Source organism: Pleuronectes platessa, chromosome 10 (assembly GCF_947347685.1).
Source record: "Pleuronectes platessa chromosome 10, fPlePla1.1, whole genome shotgun sequence".
Taxonomy (NCBI): domain Eukaryota; kingdom Metazoa; phylum Chordata; class Actinopteri; order Pleuronectiformes; family Pleuronectidae; genus Pleuronectes; species Pleuronectes platessa.
In genome coordinates this window covers 26,502,444-26,518,208 of record NC_070635.1, presented here as the reverse complement: position 1 = coordinate 26,518,208, position 15,765 = coordinate 26,502,444, and the positions used below count along the sequence as shown (strand labels likewise).

Below are 15,765 nucleotides of genomic sequence, written 5' to 3'. Positions count from 1 at the left end.
CCCTATTCTCCTTTTAAGATTGAGACAAGTGCATATGTTTGTGTTGTATCCATCAGATGTTCATCATTCAAAGCTAAGGCTAAGTTCCAGACAGACTATTGTTACCCTCCCAGTGTAACCCTGCTAATTCATCTGTTCAAGGATTACTGTAAGGCTTTGTTAATACACTCAGTGCAGTTGATTCCCGAGTTAAACATAAAGCATTAAGCGACTGCAGTGGTCTGCTAATCATCAAGAACTGATACTTTTCTGACCTGTCTTACAAACACAGGGAATCCCTGCCTTGGAGAGGGAACGAGGGACTGAATGTTAATGACGTCTGTATTACAATCTTGAATTTTACTCACTTCAGACAAAGTTACATTTCTCAGCTTGTCGGAAAAAATGACACTCTCACCACAGACCACCAACGCAGTCAGACAACAACTCTCCATAACAACACTGCATGACCACAGCATAACTAAACACGGTGCAACTGTGTGCTACAAGATGCAATTAACATTGAAGACCTCGAGCTGTTTCTTACACTGAATAACAATCAGACTATGTGAGGGTTCTCACATCATGTGATGACTGGTAGGGCTCCATGTGTTCCTCTCAGATTGAACCAAAATTACCATAAATGTGTCTGGTGCTCCTGTGTGAACTAAACCAGGTGCTCAGGTCCCCATGACCACCTGCAAACCTCAGCTACTGATGGATCAGTAGTGGCAGGGTGTCTCTGGAGCAAACCTGAAGGATGCCAGGCTGTAAAAGGTGAGTGTGAGTGTGTGTGTGTGTGTGTGTGTGTGTGTGTGTGTGTGTGTGTGTGGTAAGTGCATTTGTTTGTGCACATGTGTCTTTGACAATCTAACAGTTAACCAGAGGTATGAAGCCCCCTGGACAATTACCAAAATCACAGGACTATCAACAGGCCAGTGTGTACACATACGTGAGGGAAGCATTGTGCACAAAGAGTGTGAGTATGTGTCCGCACATTTATATGTGTGGGCCTGATGGATGAAGTAACCCTAGCTTACATCATGTAAATGCCACACCGGTTTTCCTGGAATCAACTTCTCATAAGTGTACCTGACAGAGTTGTGCACCCGCAACCCCCACACTGAGCCACCGAAGAGGAAACTCACATAAAGTCCACAGAGAATTCCCAGAACTGGACTGCTAAAACCCAAAGAGGGTTTTTTCCACCTGTGATATTCTATACATATGACTGCATAGAGAAATGAATAGCTGAGGTACATACGGTATAAGGTACAGTGGAATACATTTGCATGGTAGAATTTGCGTCATGTTTCCTTTGAATTGCGGTCTTGGCCTTGGACGAGAGTAAAGATGAAATCAATAACCAGAGCATCAAATGTTGTAGGGGATTGGGGGAAAAAAAGAAAGAAAATTACTTAAATCTTTTAGCTATGTTGAGTTGGACCTCTGGAACTGGCTTTTGGGAGGAGAAGGGACCTGTGTATATGTCAGATGTATTGTATATATGTGTTCAAGAGGATGACTTTGTGTAATTGCACATATGAAAGACAATACGCGTGTATACATATGTGTATACACAGGTGTGCTTATGTATGTGAGTGCATGATACAGTCTGGGCAGTGTCAGTTTCCGCTGCCTGATTGTGTGTGTGTACCTTATCTGATAAACAACATGTAACCATGAATAGCTGACATTCCCTTGGCTAGATGGGCCCAATCTGTGTTTCTTATACTCATGCACTTGACAAAGCATGGCTAGCAGCTAGACCTTAGGGTAAAATATCAGCCCATGGATACTCTTAAATGTTATTTATATTTTTTATTCAAAGTTCCATTTTGAAGGTGGGTCACATTGCCTGAAAGGCTAAGTTGAGGAGAAGTTTAAATATTCCGAACACATATATTTAGATCAGGCCTGTACGAGCCAATGTGTTCCAATCCTTCTGCCAAACTATTGCTCTGCATGGGTTAACTTTTCTGGGACCAACAGACCAATCACAGTCTCTAAAATACTAAGTAAAAGCAGGCTAACTAAAGTAAACACAGAACATATAGAAGTAATTTCAATTTCCATGATCAACCCAGGTGTGATCACTGCTGAAGTTTAAATATGTCTCTGCAACTGAAGACTCCCTGAGCTCCTTCTGAGGCTGCGGCTGTTGACATCCACAGCCATGTCTGCCATAACTTGTATTAACAATATCAACACTGCCATTAGGTATTTTGTTATTTCACTGATGCTTATACGTCTAAAGAATCCACTGCTAGCTACTTCTTATCAGCCAGCAGACAAATTGAATTGACATCAGCTTGAGCAAATGTTTACTCAGGAGATGTAATGAAAATTGTTCTGAAAATGACTCCTGCAGCGATGTCTCAGGTGGGCTAATATACGTTAACATTAATCAGTGTGGAAAATCAAGAATAAGCCCATGCTGAGATTGTTGCCCTCATCTTTTTTTTTTGTTTCTTCTGCAATGCCAAACTTTCAAAAAAGGAATGGAATTTTGATGGATGAGCTGTAAGAACTCAAGATCAAATTAACCACATGGATAGTCTTTTATTTTCATAGTGCATTAGCTGTGACTAATGCAGGTCTGGCATGAGCGCTGTCCCATTAAAATAATAGTTATCTTGGCTAAAATAGCCCGCCACTATTTCTGGTACAGTGTGTCGCACTCAATGAAATACCCCAAGGACTCTTCTCCGACTCTAACTTGGAACAAAAAGCGGTATATTCCTACAAATTCCAGAAAAAGCTGATGGTGGACCGGTGTTTAATAACAACAATGGCAGAAACAACAGCTTTAGCAACAGATGCGGCTAAAGATTACAGGTTCATCTTAGGCCAGCTTTTATGATATCCGTCACAGGCCAGCAAGCCCATGATGGCAGCCCAGAGCCCTGCTGGGACATGAAAGGCTATTCCACAGTGCCATGCACAAAAGCAACAGCAGGGGACCAGATGGTGCGATGTTTGTCTGAAAAAGTCAGTAAATTTTGGGCAATGGCTTCAAAAAGAAAGTGGATGATGACATTTAAACATTTGTATATTGAGAAAAGCCTGCGTGGGTGCAAAGGAAAATGTGAACATGCATAAGAACAGAATGTGTTAGACTATATTCTGAGGCTGAACTCAAGTTGTTGTTCTCTGCCTCCCCTCCTCCTGCTCCCCCTGAGCCTGGGTCAGACTGAATCATAGCTCCTGTGTTTAGTCCCCGATTCTCAGACTTAAGAACCCCCACAGAGAGGGCCCTTTTCAGGTGGGAACCTGTGGGTGCTTTGTCAGGAATCTGTCACTTCTCAGCCACCCTCCCATCACTCTGACGCTCCCATTCTACTGTATGTAAAGATAATGCAGGCAGCAATCTGACTTAGAGTAATGGAAGGATGTTTGAATTCCCCCTCTGAGATGCTGGAACCAGTTGGGAAACCACAACTATTTAAATGCAGGAAATCTTGATTTTATAAAACGTTAATATGATATGCTCTGGGGACGGGCAGACCCCCCCCCCCCCCCTCCCCTCCCTTCATCTTGTCAGCGCTCTCTGCTGAAGAGAGGGAGCAAAGGAAAGGAGGAGGGGGAGTGTAACAAAAGGACAAAAGGAGAGAGAGGAGGAGTAACAGAATGAGGGAAAGGAGAAAATGTGGAGAAGAGTCACTTTTATAGTGTTCATCTTGTTTTTTACCCTCCACCTGCTTGTTAACAGCCTTAAATTGAAAAACATTATAGGCGAATGGTGCTAATTGACAGAACAGCTCATTACTAACTAATGCTCTCTCTTCCTTACTGTTTTCTTCCCTTATGCCTCTAAGTTTCCGTTTCTCAATATCTATCAGCCTCCATCTCTACATTGGCCACATGGTAATTTTAGAGGCCTGAGAAATTATGTCTGCCTTCTTTCTGTTTCCCGCTCTCTCTCTCTGGCTCTGTCTCTGGCGCTCTCTCTCTCTCTCTCCCCCTCTCTATCTATATATACACAGTCTTGATGTAAAGTAAATGACACTGCTTTGGAACAGAAACTGAGCCATTACTCTTTTTTTTTTTTTTTTTTACTTTTATGGCTGCATTTCCGTTCTCTGTAGTTGGACTGACTTCTTGAGAGAAAAAACTTTTGAAGTTTTGTGGAAGGAAAGCATAATCATTGTCTCAGAGGCTGAAATCAATTAAATATGAGATTACAATGACTTTGGCGGATGACCAAGAGGTCCGGTTAAAATAACCCCCACAAATCCAACCCATGCCTCACACACAGCTGTCTTAATGCTATGTGAGTGTTTGGACAAAAATATAAGGTAAGTATAAGACTGTGTAACATATCTGTACATGGATCCAATGTCTCATAATTACTTTACAGTCACTTCTTTCAAGAAGTCCATGATACATGATCCTGTTTTGAGCAGTGTTGACCAAATGCATCAGAGAAGCTTTCAACAATGGATTCAAACCAGTTAACATATACACTTTTAGTGATGTTTTTCATTCATTTTATCAACGGTGCCTTTGTGAAACTTGTCCATTGCTATAACTGTCAAAGTCTCCCATTGCAGATATATTTGCTGCCTAGCGTAGACAGAATGTTTATATGGATGTCACAGAAACACAAGCATTAGAATTAGGAGGCTCACTGCTGCTGTACTCACACATGGCTTGTACGGTGGTTACTGTGAGTGCATGCTGCATTTCTCTTTGAAATAGATGCTAACTAATATTAGAGAACTGACAATTCTCTTAGCTTTCCTCTTTTCACTACTTTCCCCCATATAAGTCCCATCACCTGATTCCTCTTAACAGACTTGTCAGAGGAGAAAGGACCATGCCAGATGACAGGAGGAGTGGAGTGGAAGATGTGGAAACCACATGTTCATCAACCACTGCTTCCACATCTCCTGCTGTGTAATATACTCTCATGCAGATAAGAACATGTCTGTAGGCATCCGAATGGAGCAGCACTCAAACACGCACGACCACACCCACACCCACACACACACACACATTACCATCCCCTCACTCAATCTGTGTTCAACTCTTCCTTCCTGTCAATCTCCTCCCATTATAGAACCTCTCCCTCTATCTTAACTCTGTCTATCACTGCCTCCTCCTCTAGCCCTCCCTCCACCACACACATCAGTTCTATCTGTTCTCTGCTGTAACCCAATATGCAGCCAATCAGCTCAACGCTTTGGCGTTTTGCTCATTACAGACTTTACAGCTGTGGGGCCTTGCTGGGAAGTCAGACATCTGAATAACCGTCCAATATCTTCCCTCTCCTGGGTCGGCACACATAAACAGACTGAAGAAAACATCTGTTCTGTCAGTGAAATGATTGTGGGAGTACAGGAAAGAATCTGAGAGATAAAGAGAGGATAAAGAAAGATGAGAAACTTCTGCTGCAGATGGTCGAAAGAAGCAGAAGGAAATGCGAGAAAGGGAAGCTGGCCCTAAGGGTTAAACATTTAATTAAAAAGTCCTTCGAAATGGGCTGAGAATCTAATAAAACTTGCCATGGCCATTCGATTCAGAAAAATAACATTAACTTCTGATAAATACTCTACTTAATTAGGAATGAGTTGGGATATACTCTTTATAGTAAATATATTGGTTATTTTATGCATATTTTATTTCTTCTTTATTTTAGAACTGTTAGCAAAAATGAAGATATATTTACCAGTTATTGCTACAATGTAATATTAAATAAACATCTATGAATGTATTACATCAGGGTTACATTTGCATTTTTTGACATTCTACCAACCCAGTAGCTTATAAATTATCAATTGCTTATCATTGTCATTCTCAACTCACTGTACATTGAATTTAACTTAAATCCACATTAACAATGGACATTTAAATAATATATGACTAAATGTAAAAAAGACACAATTTAGCTCCATGGAAAGAAAATACAAATATCGAGGAGGATGTACTTGATTTGGGAGCCGGCTTTCCTTTGAGAATAAAAAGCTGGAAAGAAAGGCAGGGGATGAGTGATAGCAGGAAAACTGGGATGTCCTCTCCCCCAGTGAGGCCCTGAAGACTCAGTAGCTGCTACAGCCTGCCAAAATATAACCTCATCTGGGGCTGGAGACACCTGGCTATTCACACCAAAGCATGAAAAATGACTTTCACAGCTGTCTGATCATGTATTACATGTTTGGAGGAACAGCAGGGGTCTCTGTCATTCAATAACACGTAGTGTATGGGAGTTCTCATGACTCATGTCATGGGAATCAAAATGGAACATAGCCCAGTTCCAAGACAGTTTATTTCTCTTTCATTGCAGGTGATGTTGCGCGTGGATTATCTTCTTTTTTACGTCTCTTTCACCCCCCGTCCCTAGTAGCAGAAGGCTATGCATCTTCATACAAGCTGCAAAGACATGTAGCTCAACGCATGACTAGTCTTTACTTAACCTCAAGCTCTGCTAAGGGTTGGGAATATAACATGTTAAAACATTTTGTTCTAATCAGGAGATACAGTATGTGTGTCCATTCATACCTGCAGGGCATCCCCCAGGTCAGCTGTACTGATCTCAGGGTCCTCTGTTGTGTTAAAAGGTACAGGAGTTATCCTGACGAATGTGAGGACACGGGGTTCAGGGTACTTCCAAAGCATCATCCCAGAGCTGTCCTCCGTTTCACTGTAGAACATCACCTCATGGGGTCCTGGTAATCTCTCGGACGCTGCAAGGAATTATCCATAATGTCAGAATACTTTCAATTGAATCTGTCAATAATCTATGAACAGGGTTTCTACTGTAGTTGAAAGGATGGCAGAAAAACCGAAAGGGAAAAGCTTATCAAAAACATAGACATGGAAAATATGAAAATGACATGAGGATGAAGCAAGATGAAATATGGAAAAGAGGAGGAATAGATTAACCGAGATAACAGAGTGGAACAGATAAAAGAAAGTCCAACTGAAAAGCAGAGGGTGAACTGGACGGGGTTCATATTTTGCTTACATCTAGTAGTATAAAACACATTTCCCTTCAGAGTTCCATTACAAACAGCCTGTATAGAGGCTTTACTGGCTTCCTGGAAGCCAGTAAAGATGCGATTTTCAGATGCGTATGGAAAACATCTGATGCAATCATTCTTTTCATATCATGAAATTGACCTTTTGTTGGAGCTATATTTGACTTGCATCTTACATCTTTGGAGCAATGATGTTTTGTTGGTAATTTCTATTATGGAATCCAACCCCCTAAAACAGTATCTCCCGAAAGAGCACTGTGGATGTTTCCACGCTCTCAGAATGTTTATATGCGTAAGAAGCTGTTTATATACAAAGTTGCCAAGTAAACATTTTTGCTATTGACTAAATAACCATTGATTGAACCATGCCTTGCACCTGCAACAGCTGGATAAAAGTGGATCTAAACTTCTGAGTGGTGTTTGTGATTCAAGTCCTTTGGAAAAATGTTTATTTGAAAAAAACAGTCAAGCAGAGAACTGCTGCTTTGTTTGGCCCCTGAGGATACAAGCTCTGAGACGCTCTTTGCAGAAAACACATTTCTGGGGACAGCAGAAACTGTCTGTGGCTGATTTGACCCTTTATGTGTAGCAGGCAGCTGCCTACTTTCTTGAGGATTTGTTTTCATTTGCGTTTTCTTAAAACTGGAGAAAGTGAGAGACCGAGAGATCCGTCCACCCTTCTTTCCATCCAGCTTTCATCCACTCCTCTGACTATCTATCCCTATGTCAGGCCTCTGAGGGGTCACTCACTGTTCTCTGTACTCAGGGGCCTGTTCTCCCTGACTGCTGACAACATGTTGCAGACAGATTGTCCCCTATGTTCTAGCTCACTACTGTACATTCTCCTGCTTCAGTCAGCATAGTAAATGCATCAAAGCCCACTGGAACGGTGCAACAAACAAAGACTCAACCACAGCTGACTGAGTGGACGGCTGGTCCACAGCCAAGGAGAAGCTTGATCCTCTGTGTACAATGTTCTCGTGTGTGTCTGTGTGTGTGCACGCAGGGGACAGCAGACACAGAGCACAAAGAGGGGGAATAAACAGCACGCTGCTCAGAGTGGAACCAGGCAGACGTGTCTGATGAAACTTCTTTCCACAGACAACTTTGATCTCACTCTCTTTAAGTCTGTGTGTGTCTTGAGTGACATCTCACTTTGTCACAAAGGCTCTTTTGAGTTTGTAAGGATTCAGGGACCAATGCTAACCACTCTTCCATCCGTTCTGAAAACCTTGTCATGAAACAACCAGGAATATGTTTGTCCTAATAATATAATTTTACTGAGATAGATGTCTTTAAAAATGTATTTACTGTTTGTAATTACTGATATGAATACCAGCTGATAAAACAACCATAACAGGTAATCAAGTCTTTGGGAGCTTGGACTACTGCTGAACATCTATAGACTCTTCTGTGAAGTTAAAAGTTTGCATAAATTCAAACAGCATTCAAAGTAATAGATATGACCATATAAGCCTGGTCATGATACAGTATGAGGCACATGTCTTTGTCTTCTCTGCGTGAAATCAACATGCACTATATAAACATTCACCTGAGTCCTGAATGTAGTGAAAAAGCCCTGTACGCAAGTCATCTGAGCTGTGCTCTGTCTGAGGAGAGGGAGAGCCAGGAGAAGGAGGTGGCTGTGTGTGGCAGAGCTTGCCCTTGGAGCAGTTATTGGCTGAATCCTTTTTCTGAAGGTGAAGGTATGCCTGGAGGTGCTCCTCCACAAGATTCAGGCAATTAAGATGCTCTTGTCCCCAAAAGACCTGAGACAGAACAAGAGAAGGTAAGATGGATGGGATGCAACAACAAGTAAAAAGTGTGGGATGAGTAATGAGAGAAACAGGAAAACAGGGCGGTAAAGACAGGGCAAGATTTTTTAATTAAAAAAGAGAGCAATGTATGGGAAGTAAAGAAATATAGTAAAAAGCTTAAGTGACACAGACTCCTATAGCTGATCCATAAATAAACATTATTTTCCAAAACAAGAAGAGAAGTGATCAGGGTTACCCTCATGATCAACCCTTCACATCCTTACTAATATTACCTAACATAACCTTACATCCTTCTTACTGGCATTCCCCTTCCCATGCGCCATCAAAGCGGGTCTGTCTGGGGTTTGGACTGAGGATGAGGAATATCTGAGTCAAAAACTCTTCACACATGGAGCTGCCTGCCTGCTTGCCCCGCCACTCACTAACTCACAAGGGTGGGTTATGACTAAACTCTAAAAACAGGAAAATCTGGGGATTTTTTTTCAAGGTTTTGGAAAGAAATCATGAGAATAAGGAATCGGAGGGAATTCCAGTGGCTTTGTACAGCGCTTGATTAAGATGCCAATATTTGCAAAGGGAAATGTATGATTACGTATTAAGTGTTGAGTCGAGAGTGATGTTTCCGTTAATAGGCATGCAATAAAAACATTAAGGGAAACATTCAAAATAGGGAAGGGGGTTACCCATGAAGAAGTAATGTGGAATAATACATTAGTAATAATGCGTTCAGTTAGTCACATTTCCAGAGTGGACATTATGTAACTTCTCACAGGAAAAAGGCACACATAAGATATATCCCACACCACACCCCCCAAAATAGCCTTATAATATTCCATTCCTTAACCAGCAGATGTGAATCAAATCTACAGTGGAATTACAGCATGCAATTTCTACTGTCATCACGTCAACTGCAAAGAGGACAGAAGCCATGGCAGAACTGAAGAGGCTTCAGCAAATTTCAATAGAGTGTTAAGAGTGTGATGACCTGTGTCTGTGGGTGTCAGCTACACTGTAAGGATTAATTTGGAAACCAGAGGCACTCACAGCTGAGGTGACATTTTAGTGGGCAATAGCATTGCTTCAAGTAGGAGTCTGTTCTTTTCAACAGAGCTTCACTCAAGCCCTCAGGGTAAGCGTCTTTGAGCAAGACATTCAATTCTAACCTGTTGTAGAGGTACTGATCTGACCCTGGCCTCTAAAACTGTAGCCATGTTGGTTGATAAATTATATGCTGAGTTGATTTAATAGCCAAACCTGCAGCAGGTTGCCCTTCAGGTCCAGCAGCAGTTTAGGGGGCCCGGGCTCAGGTCCAGGGCTACCGCTGTGCCGACACCACTGAGCCTCCAGGGAAGAGCTGCAGGAGAATGGCCCCAGCAGGAGATGGCTTCGGCCCTTTAGCCCAGTTCTCACCAGCAAATCCTGCAGCTCCAGCAGCACGGAGGAAGACTGAACTGCGTCCAGGAAGACAGAAGTAGCAGAAATTAATGACTTATAGAGCACAAGGTAAAACAACAGAGGGAAACATGAGGTAACTGATATGTTCAAAACATTTTAAAGATTTTTTTTTTTGTCATTGATAACCTATGTACCAAATAATTTGTGGATAAAGTAACAGTGGTTCCTAATTCATAACGATACCTTGGAAACTGAAGAAAGAGGGTTTAAAGAAATGCTTAAAATCAAATCTACTTCTACCCTTACTGTGGTAATGCTCTAGATTCTATTTGAGAAATATTATTTGTCAGCATTCTTTGAATAGTTCAACAATATACTGTATACTTTTTAGTTTTTTCATATATATCAAAATGATCTGGCATGGATTTAGAACTGCGGCGTGACCCGTGCAGTTAATGACCACTATTGTAGTTTATCAGAGAAGGTAGAAGAACATTAAACTGGGTCCACTGACCGACCGGTCAAACAGAGAAGATGGTAGTGTCCTTAGCTGTAGATTTATTGGCGAGTCCAGGACACTTTTCTACTGCTGAGGAGAATGACGCCTTTTGTGACATTCAGACAAGGATGTGAAAAACAGAACATGATGTTTTTTTTTGTGTCATGTAACACTCCCAGATCTCAACCCAAGTTGAAACCAGTGCAGTCAGCAGTGCAGCTTAGTGCTCTTGGCCAGAAATTGATGGATTTAAGTCTGTTCAATACACAGATGCAAGTTGAAACAGTTTACATAAACTTTTTGTTTCATTTGTTCAAGTATACATTTAGCATGATTTTCCTCTTTTAAATTTGCATTAAGGGGCTGGGGGGGAGCTGGAGCCATGAGTCTCACAATGAACAACATAAGTCAACATACATCCAGTCTGTCTCCTTGAGCAGGTCTGAACCTGCCAAGATTCAAGTCAGAGCTTCTGTGATTTGGTAAACTGACAAATGTTAGCTAGTATCATGGCAGTGAGAAATCCCTGAAGCAATCCAGAGAGTGGAGCTGAACACCCACTCAACCTGAAAGAACCAAAAGTAGCAGAAAAGCCCAATTTAATAAGGAAAGTTTAAAACATTTCCTGTCCTCTCCATTAAATGTGTTATGTGCAACTGTCATCACAAGCTGTTCTGAACTTGTCCTTGTGGTCCCAAAAATCACTGGACTGAAACCTCTTCCACCAGTCGTTGACATGGGAGGGTTGAACTGGTCAGTTAAATCTACAGCAGCAGCAGCCCATTTGGAAACCTCAACCCTGAATGAGTAATAGTGCTCTAAGAAGAGGCTCTTAAAACATGCCATTTTAGAAATTTACAGTCAAGTCTGAGTCCCTCACTAGAGGTTTTGGTGTTATGGTTACTATAATTTGGGAATTTATTTTCATTATTTGAACAGTAGTACAAATTATAGACAAAGGTTGTTTGTACACTACAAACTTAAAACTTAAAAAACTTAAAAAGTATGGTTTTTTTACTCATATCTCCCAGGACAATGTTGGTACAAGATGACAGTTTACCCGCTTCTCATCCTCTGGTGTCGCAGTGCAGGGAGAGCAATTACAGATTACTTACTGCACTGTGGACATTGGGTTTATTTTCATGGCTAAGATTTATTTGACAGCCCAGGGGAACTCCCTAACTGGCTTGTTAAAATGAGAATCTCTCACAAGCTCATTTAGATTGCAGATGCACGTGTAAGTACAGTTCATACAGAAAAGTACATCCAAATGCCTGTATAAGTACACATTGCATTCTCTCCTGTCTCATCACGCGTCAGTTGACCGCAGCATCCTGGTAATATAGCCAGCAACAGGAGCTAGCACTCCCAAATATCACCCAAACTGGGAGTGGTTTTAACAAGGGGAATCCCTTGCTTTCTTCATCCCTAACTCTATTCTTCCATCCAGGCTGAATAATAGTCACAGGCCCATTTCTCCATCCTCTCTCCTACTCTGCTTTTGCCACGAATGACCATATTACAGCTATGAAAAGTTGTCTCCAGAGATATATCTGCAGACAGACCAGAGATATTACACCACTGAGCTGTGAAGTACCTCTATAAGCAGGAAGGAGAGGAAGGAATGTGGAGGAAAAAACTGAACTGGAAAAGTATTGGAAGATGGGGCAGGCGGTATATGTACATTAAGACCTGGCCAAGATTGTGTTGAGTAAGTTTCTTCTAGTCTCTCAGCTTTGATGGGTGCCTTTTCCCATCTGCAGTTCTTACATTTTATTTAAAGATAGGATCAAGGTCAGGAATAAATGGTCCAATGTTTTTTCTAATCTATTCTTGGGTTCTTTTAGTTGCAACTTTTAGATCATTATCCTGTTGGAGGAGCCACAATTTGAGGCTGAGTCACAACTTCTCCACGTTTCGCAGTGGATGGTGTTCTTTTCATTGAAAGCCTTAGTTTTCCCTCTGTGAAGAGTCAAAACAGTTACTAAAAAGCTCTCATTTGATTAAATCTGTCCAAAGGACATTCTCCCAGATATATTGTGGCTTCCCCCACATGCGATCTGGCAAACTCCAGCTCTGGTCATTTCTCTTTCAAAAGTGGGGTCCTTATTCAATAGGTCACATTTGGAGTAGCAGTCAGCTTAGCTGGTCACTGCTGTACTTTTCAATAGTATCAGCAAATGTGTTCACAGCAACATCAAACTGCTTGGAGATGATATTATAGCCTTATCTTATATTCTTTACCTGGTCCATGTTCAGTGTAATGTATATTGTAAAGTCAATATTATATCTAGAGATGAAGTGTAAAAAATAACCAACAAGAAAATCAGGGGAGAGGGAATGATCGAGGGAAAGAAAATAAGTTAAAGATAGTGTGAGAGAAGAGAAAGAGAGTGAAATTGAGATAGTTCTTCTGGCATCAATTAAAAACCCTAAAACCCTTCTCTGTTACTCAACAAACAAATATCTGCTAGTTTTCTGTTCTGCTGTTCACTGCACACTTGACATGTTTGAACCGGAAATTAAGATAGATAAGGTCAACCACTGATCATGATATGTCTGGTGAATGGATATATATTTTGTACATAAACAGTTTTCTTTGATATCCATGACATCAACACACACTGATATAGCAGGGGTTTGCTCCTCCTGTGGGGGACTTGAGATTCAATCAAGAAATTGTTTGAAAATAATAAGAAACTTAATTCAGAACATAGTTTGATCAAAAACAGTGCACAAAAGCACACCCTCTGCAGGCTAATGTACAACCTATGACACCCCTGGAACAAAGTGTGTGGTGGAAAAAGGGTGGATGGAAATCTTCCTGAAGTGAAATACATCTCTGGCAAACACTCGGGTAAGATTAGATAGGATCTAAGACTGATTTACCGTGTCGGTTTCTCCCTGGCAGCCGTTATCTGACCACTGCCTGGTGGATTTATACCCCGGGACAAACTGCTATCAATTAGACGAAAACTAAAGGAGTCATTACCTAACTAGCAGAGGCCCCCAAAGACTGTTTGGGATGGTAAGAGTAATAGAAGTAATATACTGTCACTCACCACAGAAGTACACTATTCACTCACCACAAGACCACTATAGGACACTAGAGGAAACTGGTTTTGTAGCAGGGGACGCTGTCAGCCAAAATGACACAGTGCAGGGAGATATGTGTCATCCAAGCTGTTACAAATACAGTAACCGATGAGTGTTGATGAGTTACATATGTGTTCCATCACAGCTGCAATGCGTAAGCATATTACATATGGTAGATTTATGTAAATTTTTCCATAGTCAACACTACATTTATGACAATCATTTTAATGTCAATAGTAGAGAAAGCTTACTCTTAGAGTGTAAATGTTCACTTTATGACATTCTGTTACTTGACTTAGGCCTGATGGTTCCTGACAAATCATGGGGTTGTAGGTCTTTGATTCGGGGCATCTCGATCATACAGCTTCGGTTTGGTTATTTCCAAATGCAATATTGGCGGCTCGGCACAGGTGTGTGTGTGTGTGTGCGGGGGTGTTGGTGTGTGTTTATGTGTGTATGTGTATGTGTTTGTCTGTGTGTGTGTGTGTGTGTGTGTGTGTGTGTGTGTGTGTGTGTGTGTGTGTGTGTCATATGATGCACGTAGGACATGCAGTGCTGGACAGGGAAAGAAAAAGAAACAGCGAGTCTGACCTTATATTATGCGTTACATTAGCCTGGATATCGAATGGTCAGTAAAAGAAGAAATAAAGATTAATGTTGCTGAGTAGAAACTTCAGCGTGCAGAGACCATGTGACCTTAAACAATTTTGTAATCTTCTTTCACATTTCAAAATGTATTCAAGTTTTGTAATCCTGGTTGACAGTGCCTTACTCTGTGTATATAAGTATTCCCAAATTACCTGCAGTATATTTTTGTGAGAAAGTAGAGAGAGCAGCATTCAATCCTTTGTTAGTGTATTAAATACCAAAATCAATGAAGTCCACATCCTGAAATAAATCTGAGCTTCATAAAGATAATACTGAAAAAATTTAGGTATTCCCCAGTTTTTCTGTCATGTTCTGGGAAACTATTTTGGATAACTTTTGATCAACTAAGCAAACGATGTATCAGTTAATCAAGGTAATATTGGTCCGACTCATTGTTAATCAAAATAATCAGAAATGACTATAAGTTATTCTTTCAAACTTCTTCAGATTAAATGTCCCCTCCAGGATGTTTATGTGTCATGTCTTCTATGTAACATATTTCTACTAGTAATGCAGTGAAAACAATTTACAGATGGGTTTAGTTGCCAAATCACAGCAGGGTGTATTTCCAAAGATAAATCTCTTTTAAGTTTGGCTTCACTCAGCTCTGTGTCCCCCCGACTATCAGAACAGAAGTAATATAATAAATGGAAAGAGTGGCTTTCTTTCAGCAGAGTAAACACACAGACATGAGCAGGGCCAGGGAAAACAAAATAAAACTTGTAAAAAAAGAAGAGACATGAATAAATAGTAGGTCGTTTTCACTTCATTCAAAGAACATATGTTTTCCTTTGCAAGTGTGCTGGAGTAAATCACCATGAAAAAGCAAGGGTTCCACAGAGGCAAAGGACCAAGGGGAAAGCTTTAGGTGTGTGTGTGTGTGTGTGTGTGTGTTATTGTATGCATATGAAAAAGTGCACATTAGTAGCAGAGTTACTGGTGTGTGTGTGTGTGTGTGTGTGTGTGTGTGTGTGTGTGTGTGTGTGTGTGCGTGCACGGCACATGTTCATAGGAAATCGGGGGCACTCTGTGGGCAGTCTGACGGAGAGCTGAGAGATTAGGGAGGGTCTTGTTTCATGGACCTTAAGACATCTGTTCTCTTTCTCTTGCCCACCTCCCAACCTTTCTTTCATTGAACTATAAATGCCCCCCTACCTTGGGGAGGGTTGAGTCGTGGACGGAGTGAGGAATGTGGGGCTTCCACTTGCTTTTCATTAACACAGGATCTGGTAACACACCTCACTGTCAACCTAATCCCCTCTCTCTCCATCTTGTCCCCTGGCAGAGGGAAGCTGCCATGACCAGGTATAGAGCCCCAGATGTTCCATGGATGAGGAGTGGGGGTGGTGGGATGACAAGGTCTTCACCCCACTGCAGCTATGAATGTACG

General features: G+C 41.3%; 1 protein-coding gene across 3 annotated transcripts in view; it reads right to left on the bottom strand.

The window, feature by feature from the left end:
• LOC128448952 (intermembrane lipid transfer protein VPS13B) overlaps window positions 1-15,765 on the bottom strand; it is a 325,941-nt gene that overhangs the window by 57,803 nt on the left and 252,373 nt on the right. For all 3 annotated transcript variants that reach the window (XM_053431840.1, XM_053431841.1, XM_053431839.1), the window contains exons 39-41: window positions 9,992-10,188; window positions 8,512-8,728; window positions 6,481-6,665 (exon numbers count right to left, since the gene is read on the bottom strand). In XM_053431840.1, the coding sequence (XP_053287815.1) occupies window positions 6,481-6,665; window positions 8,512-8,728; window positions 9,992-10,188 (599 nt within the window). The remainder of the gene's footprint in view (window positions 1-6,480; window positions 6,666-8,511; window positions 8,729-9,991; window positions 10,189-15,765) is intronic.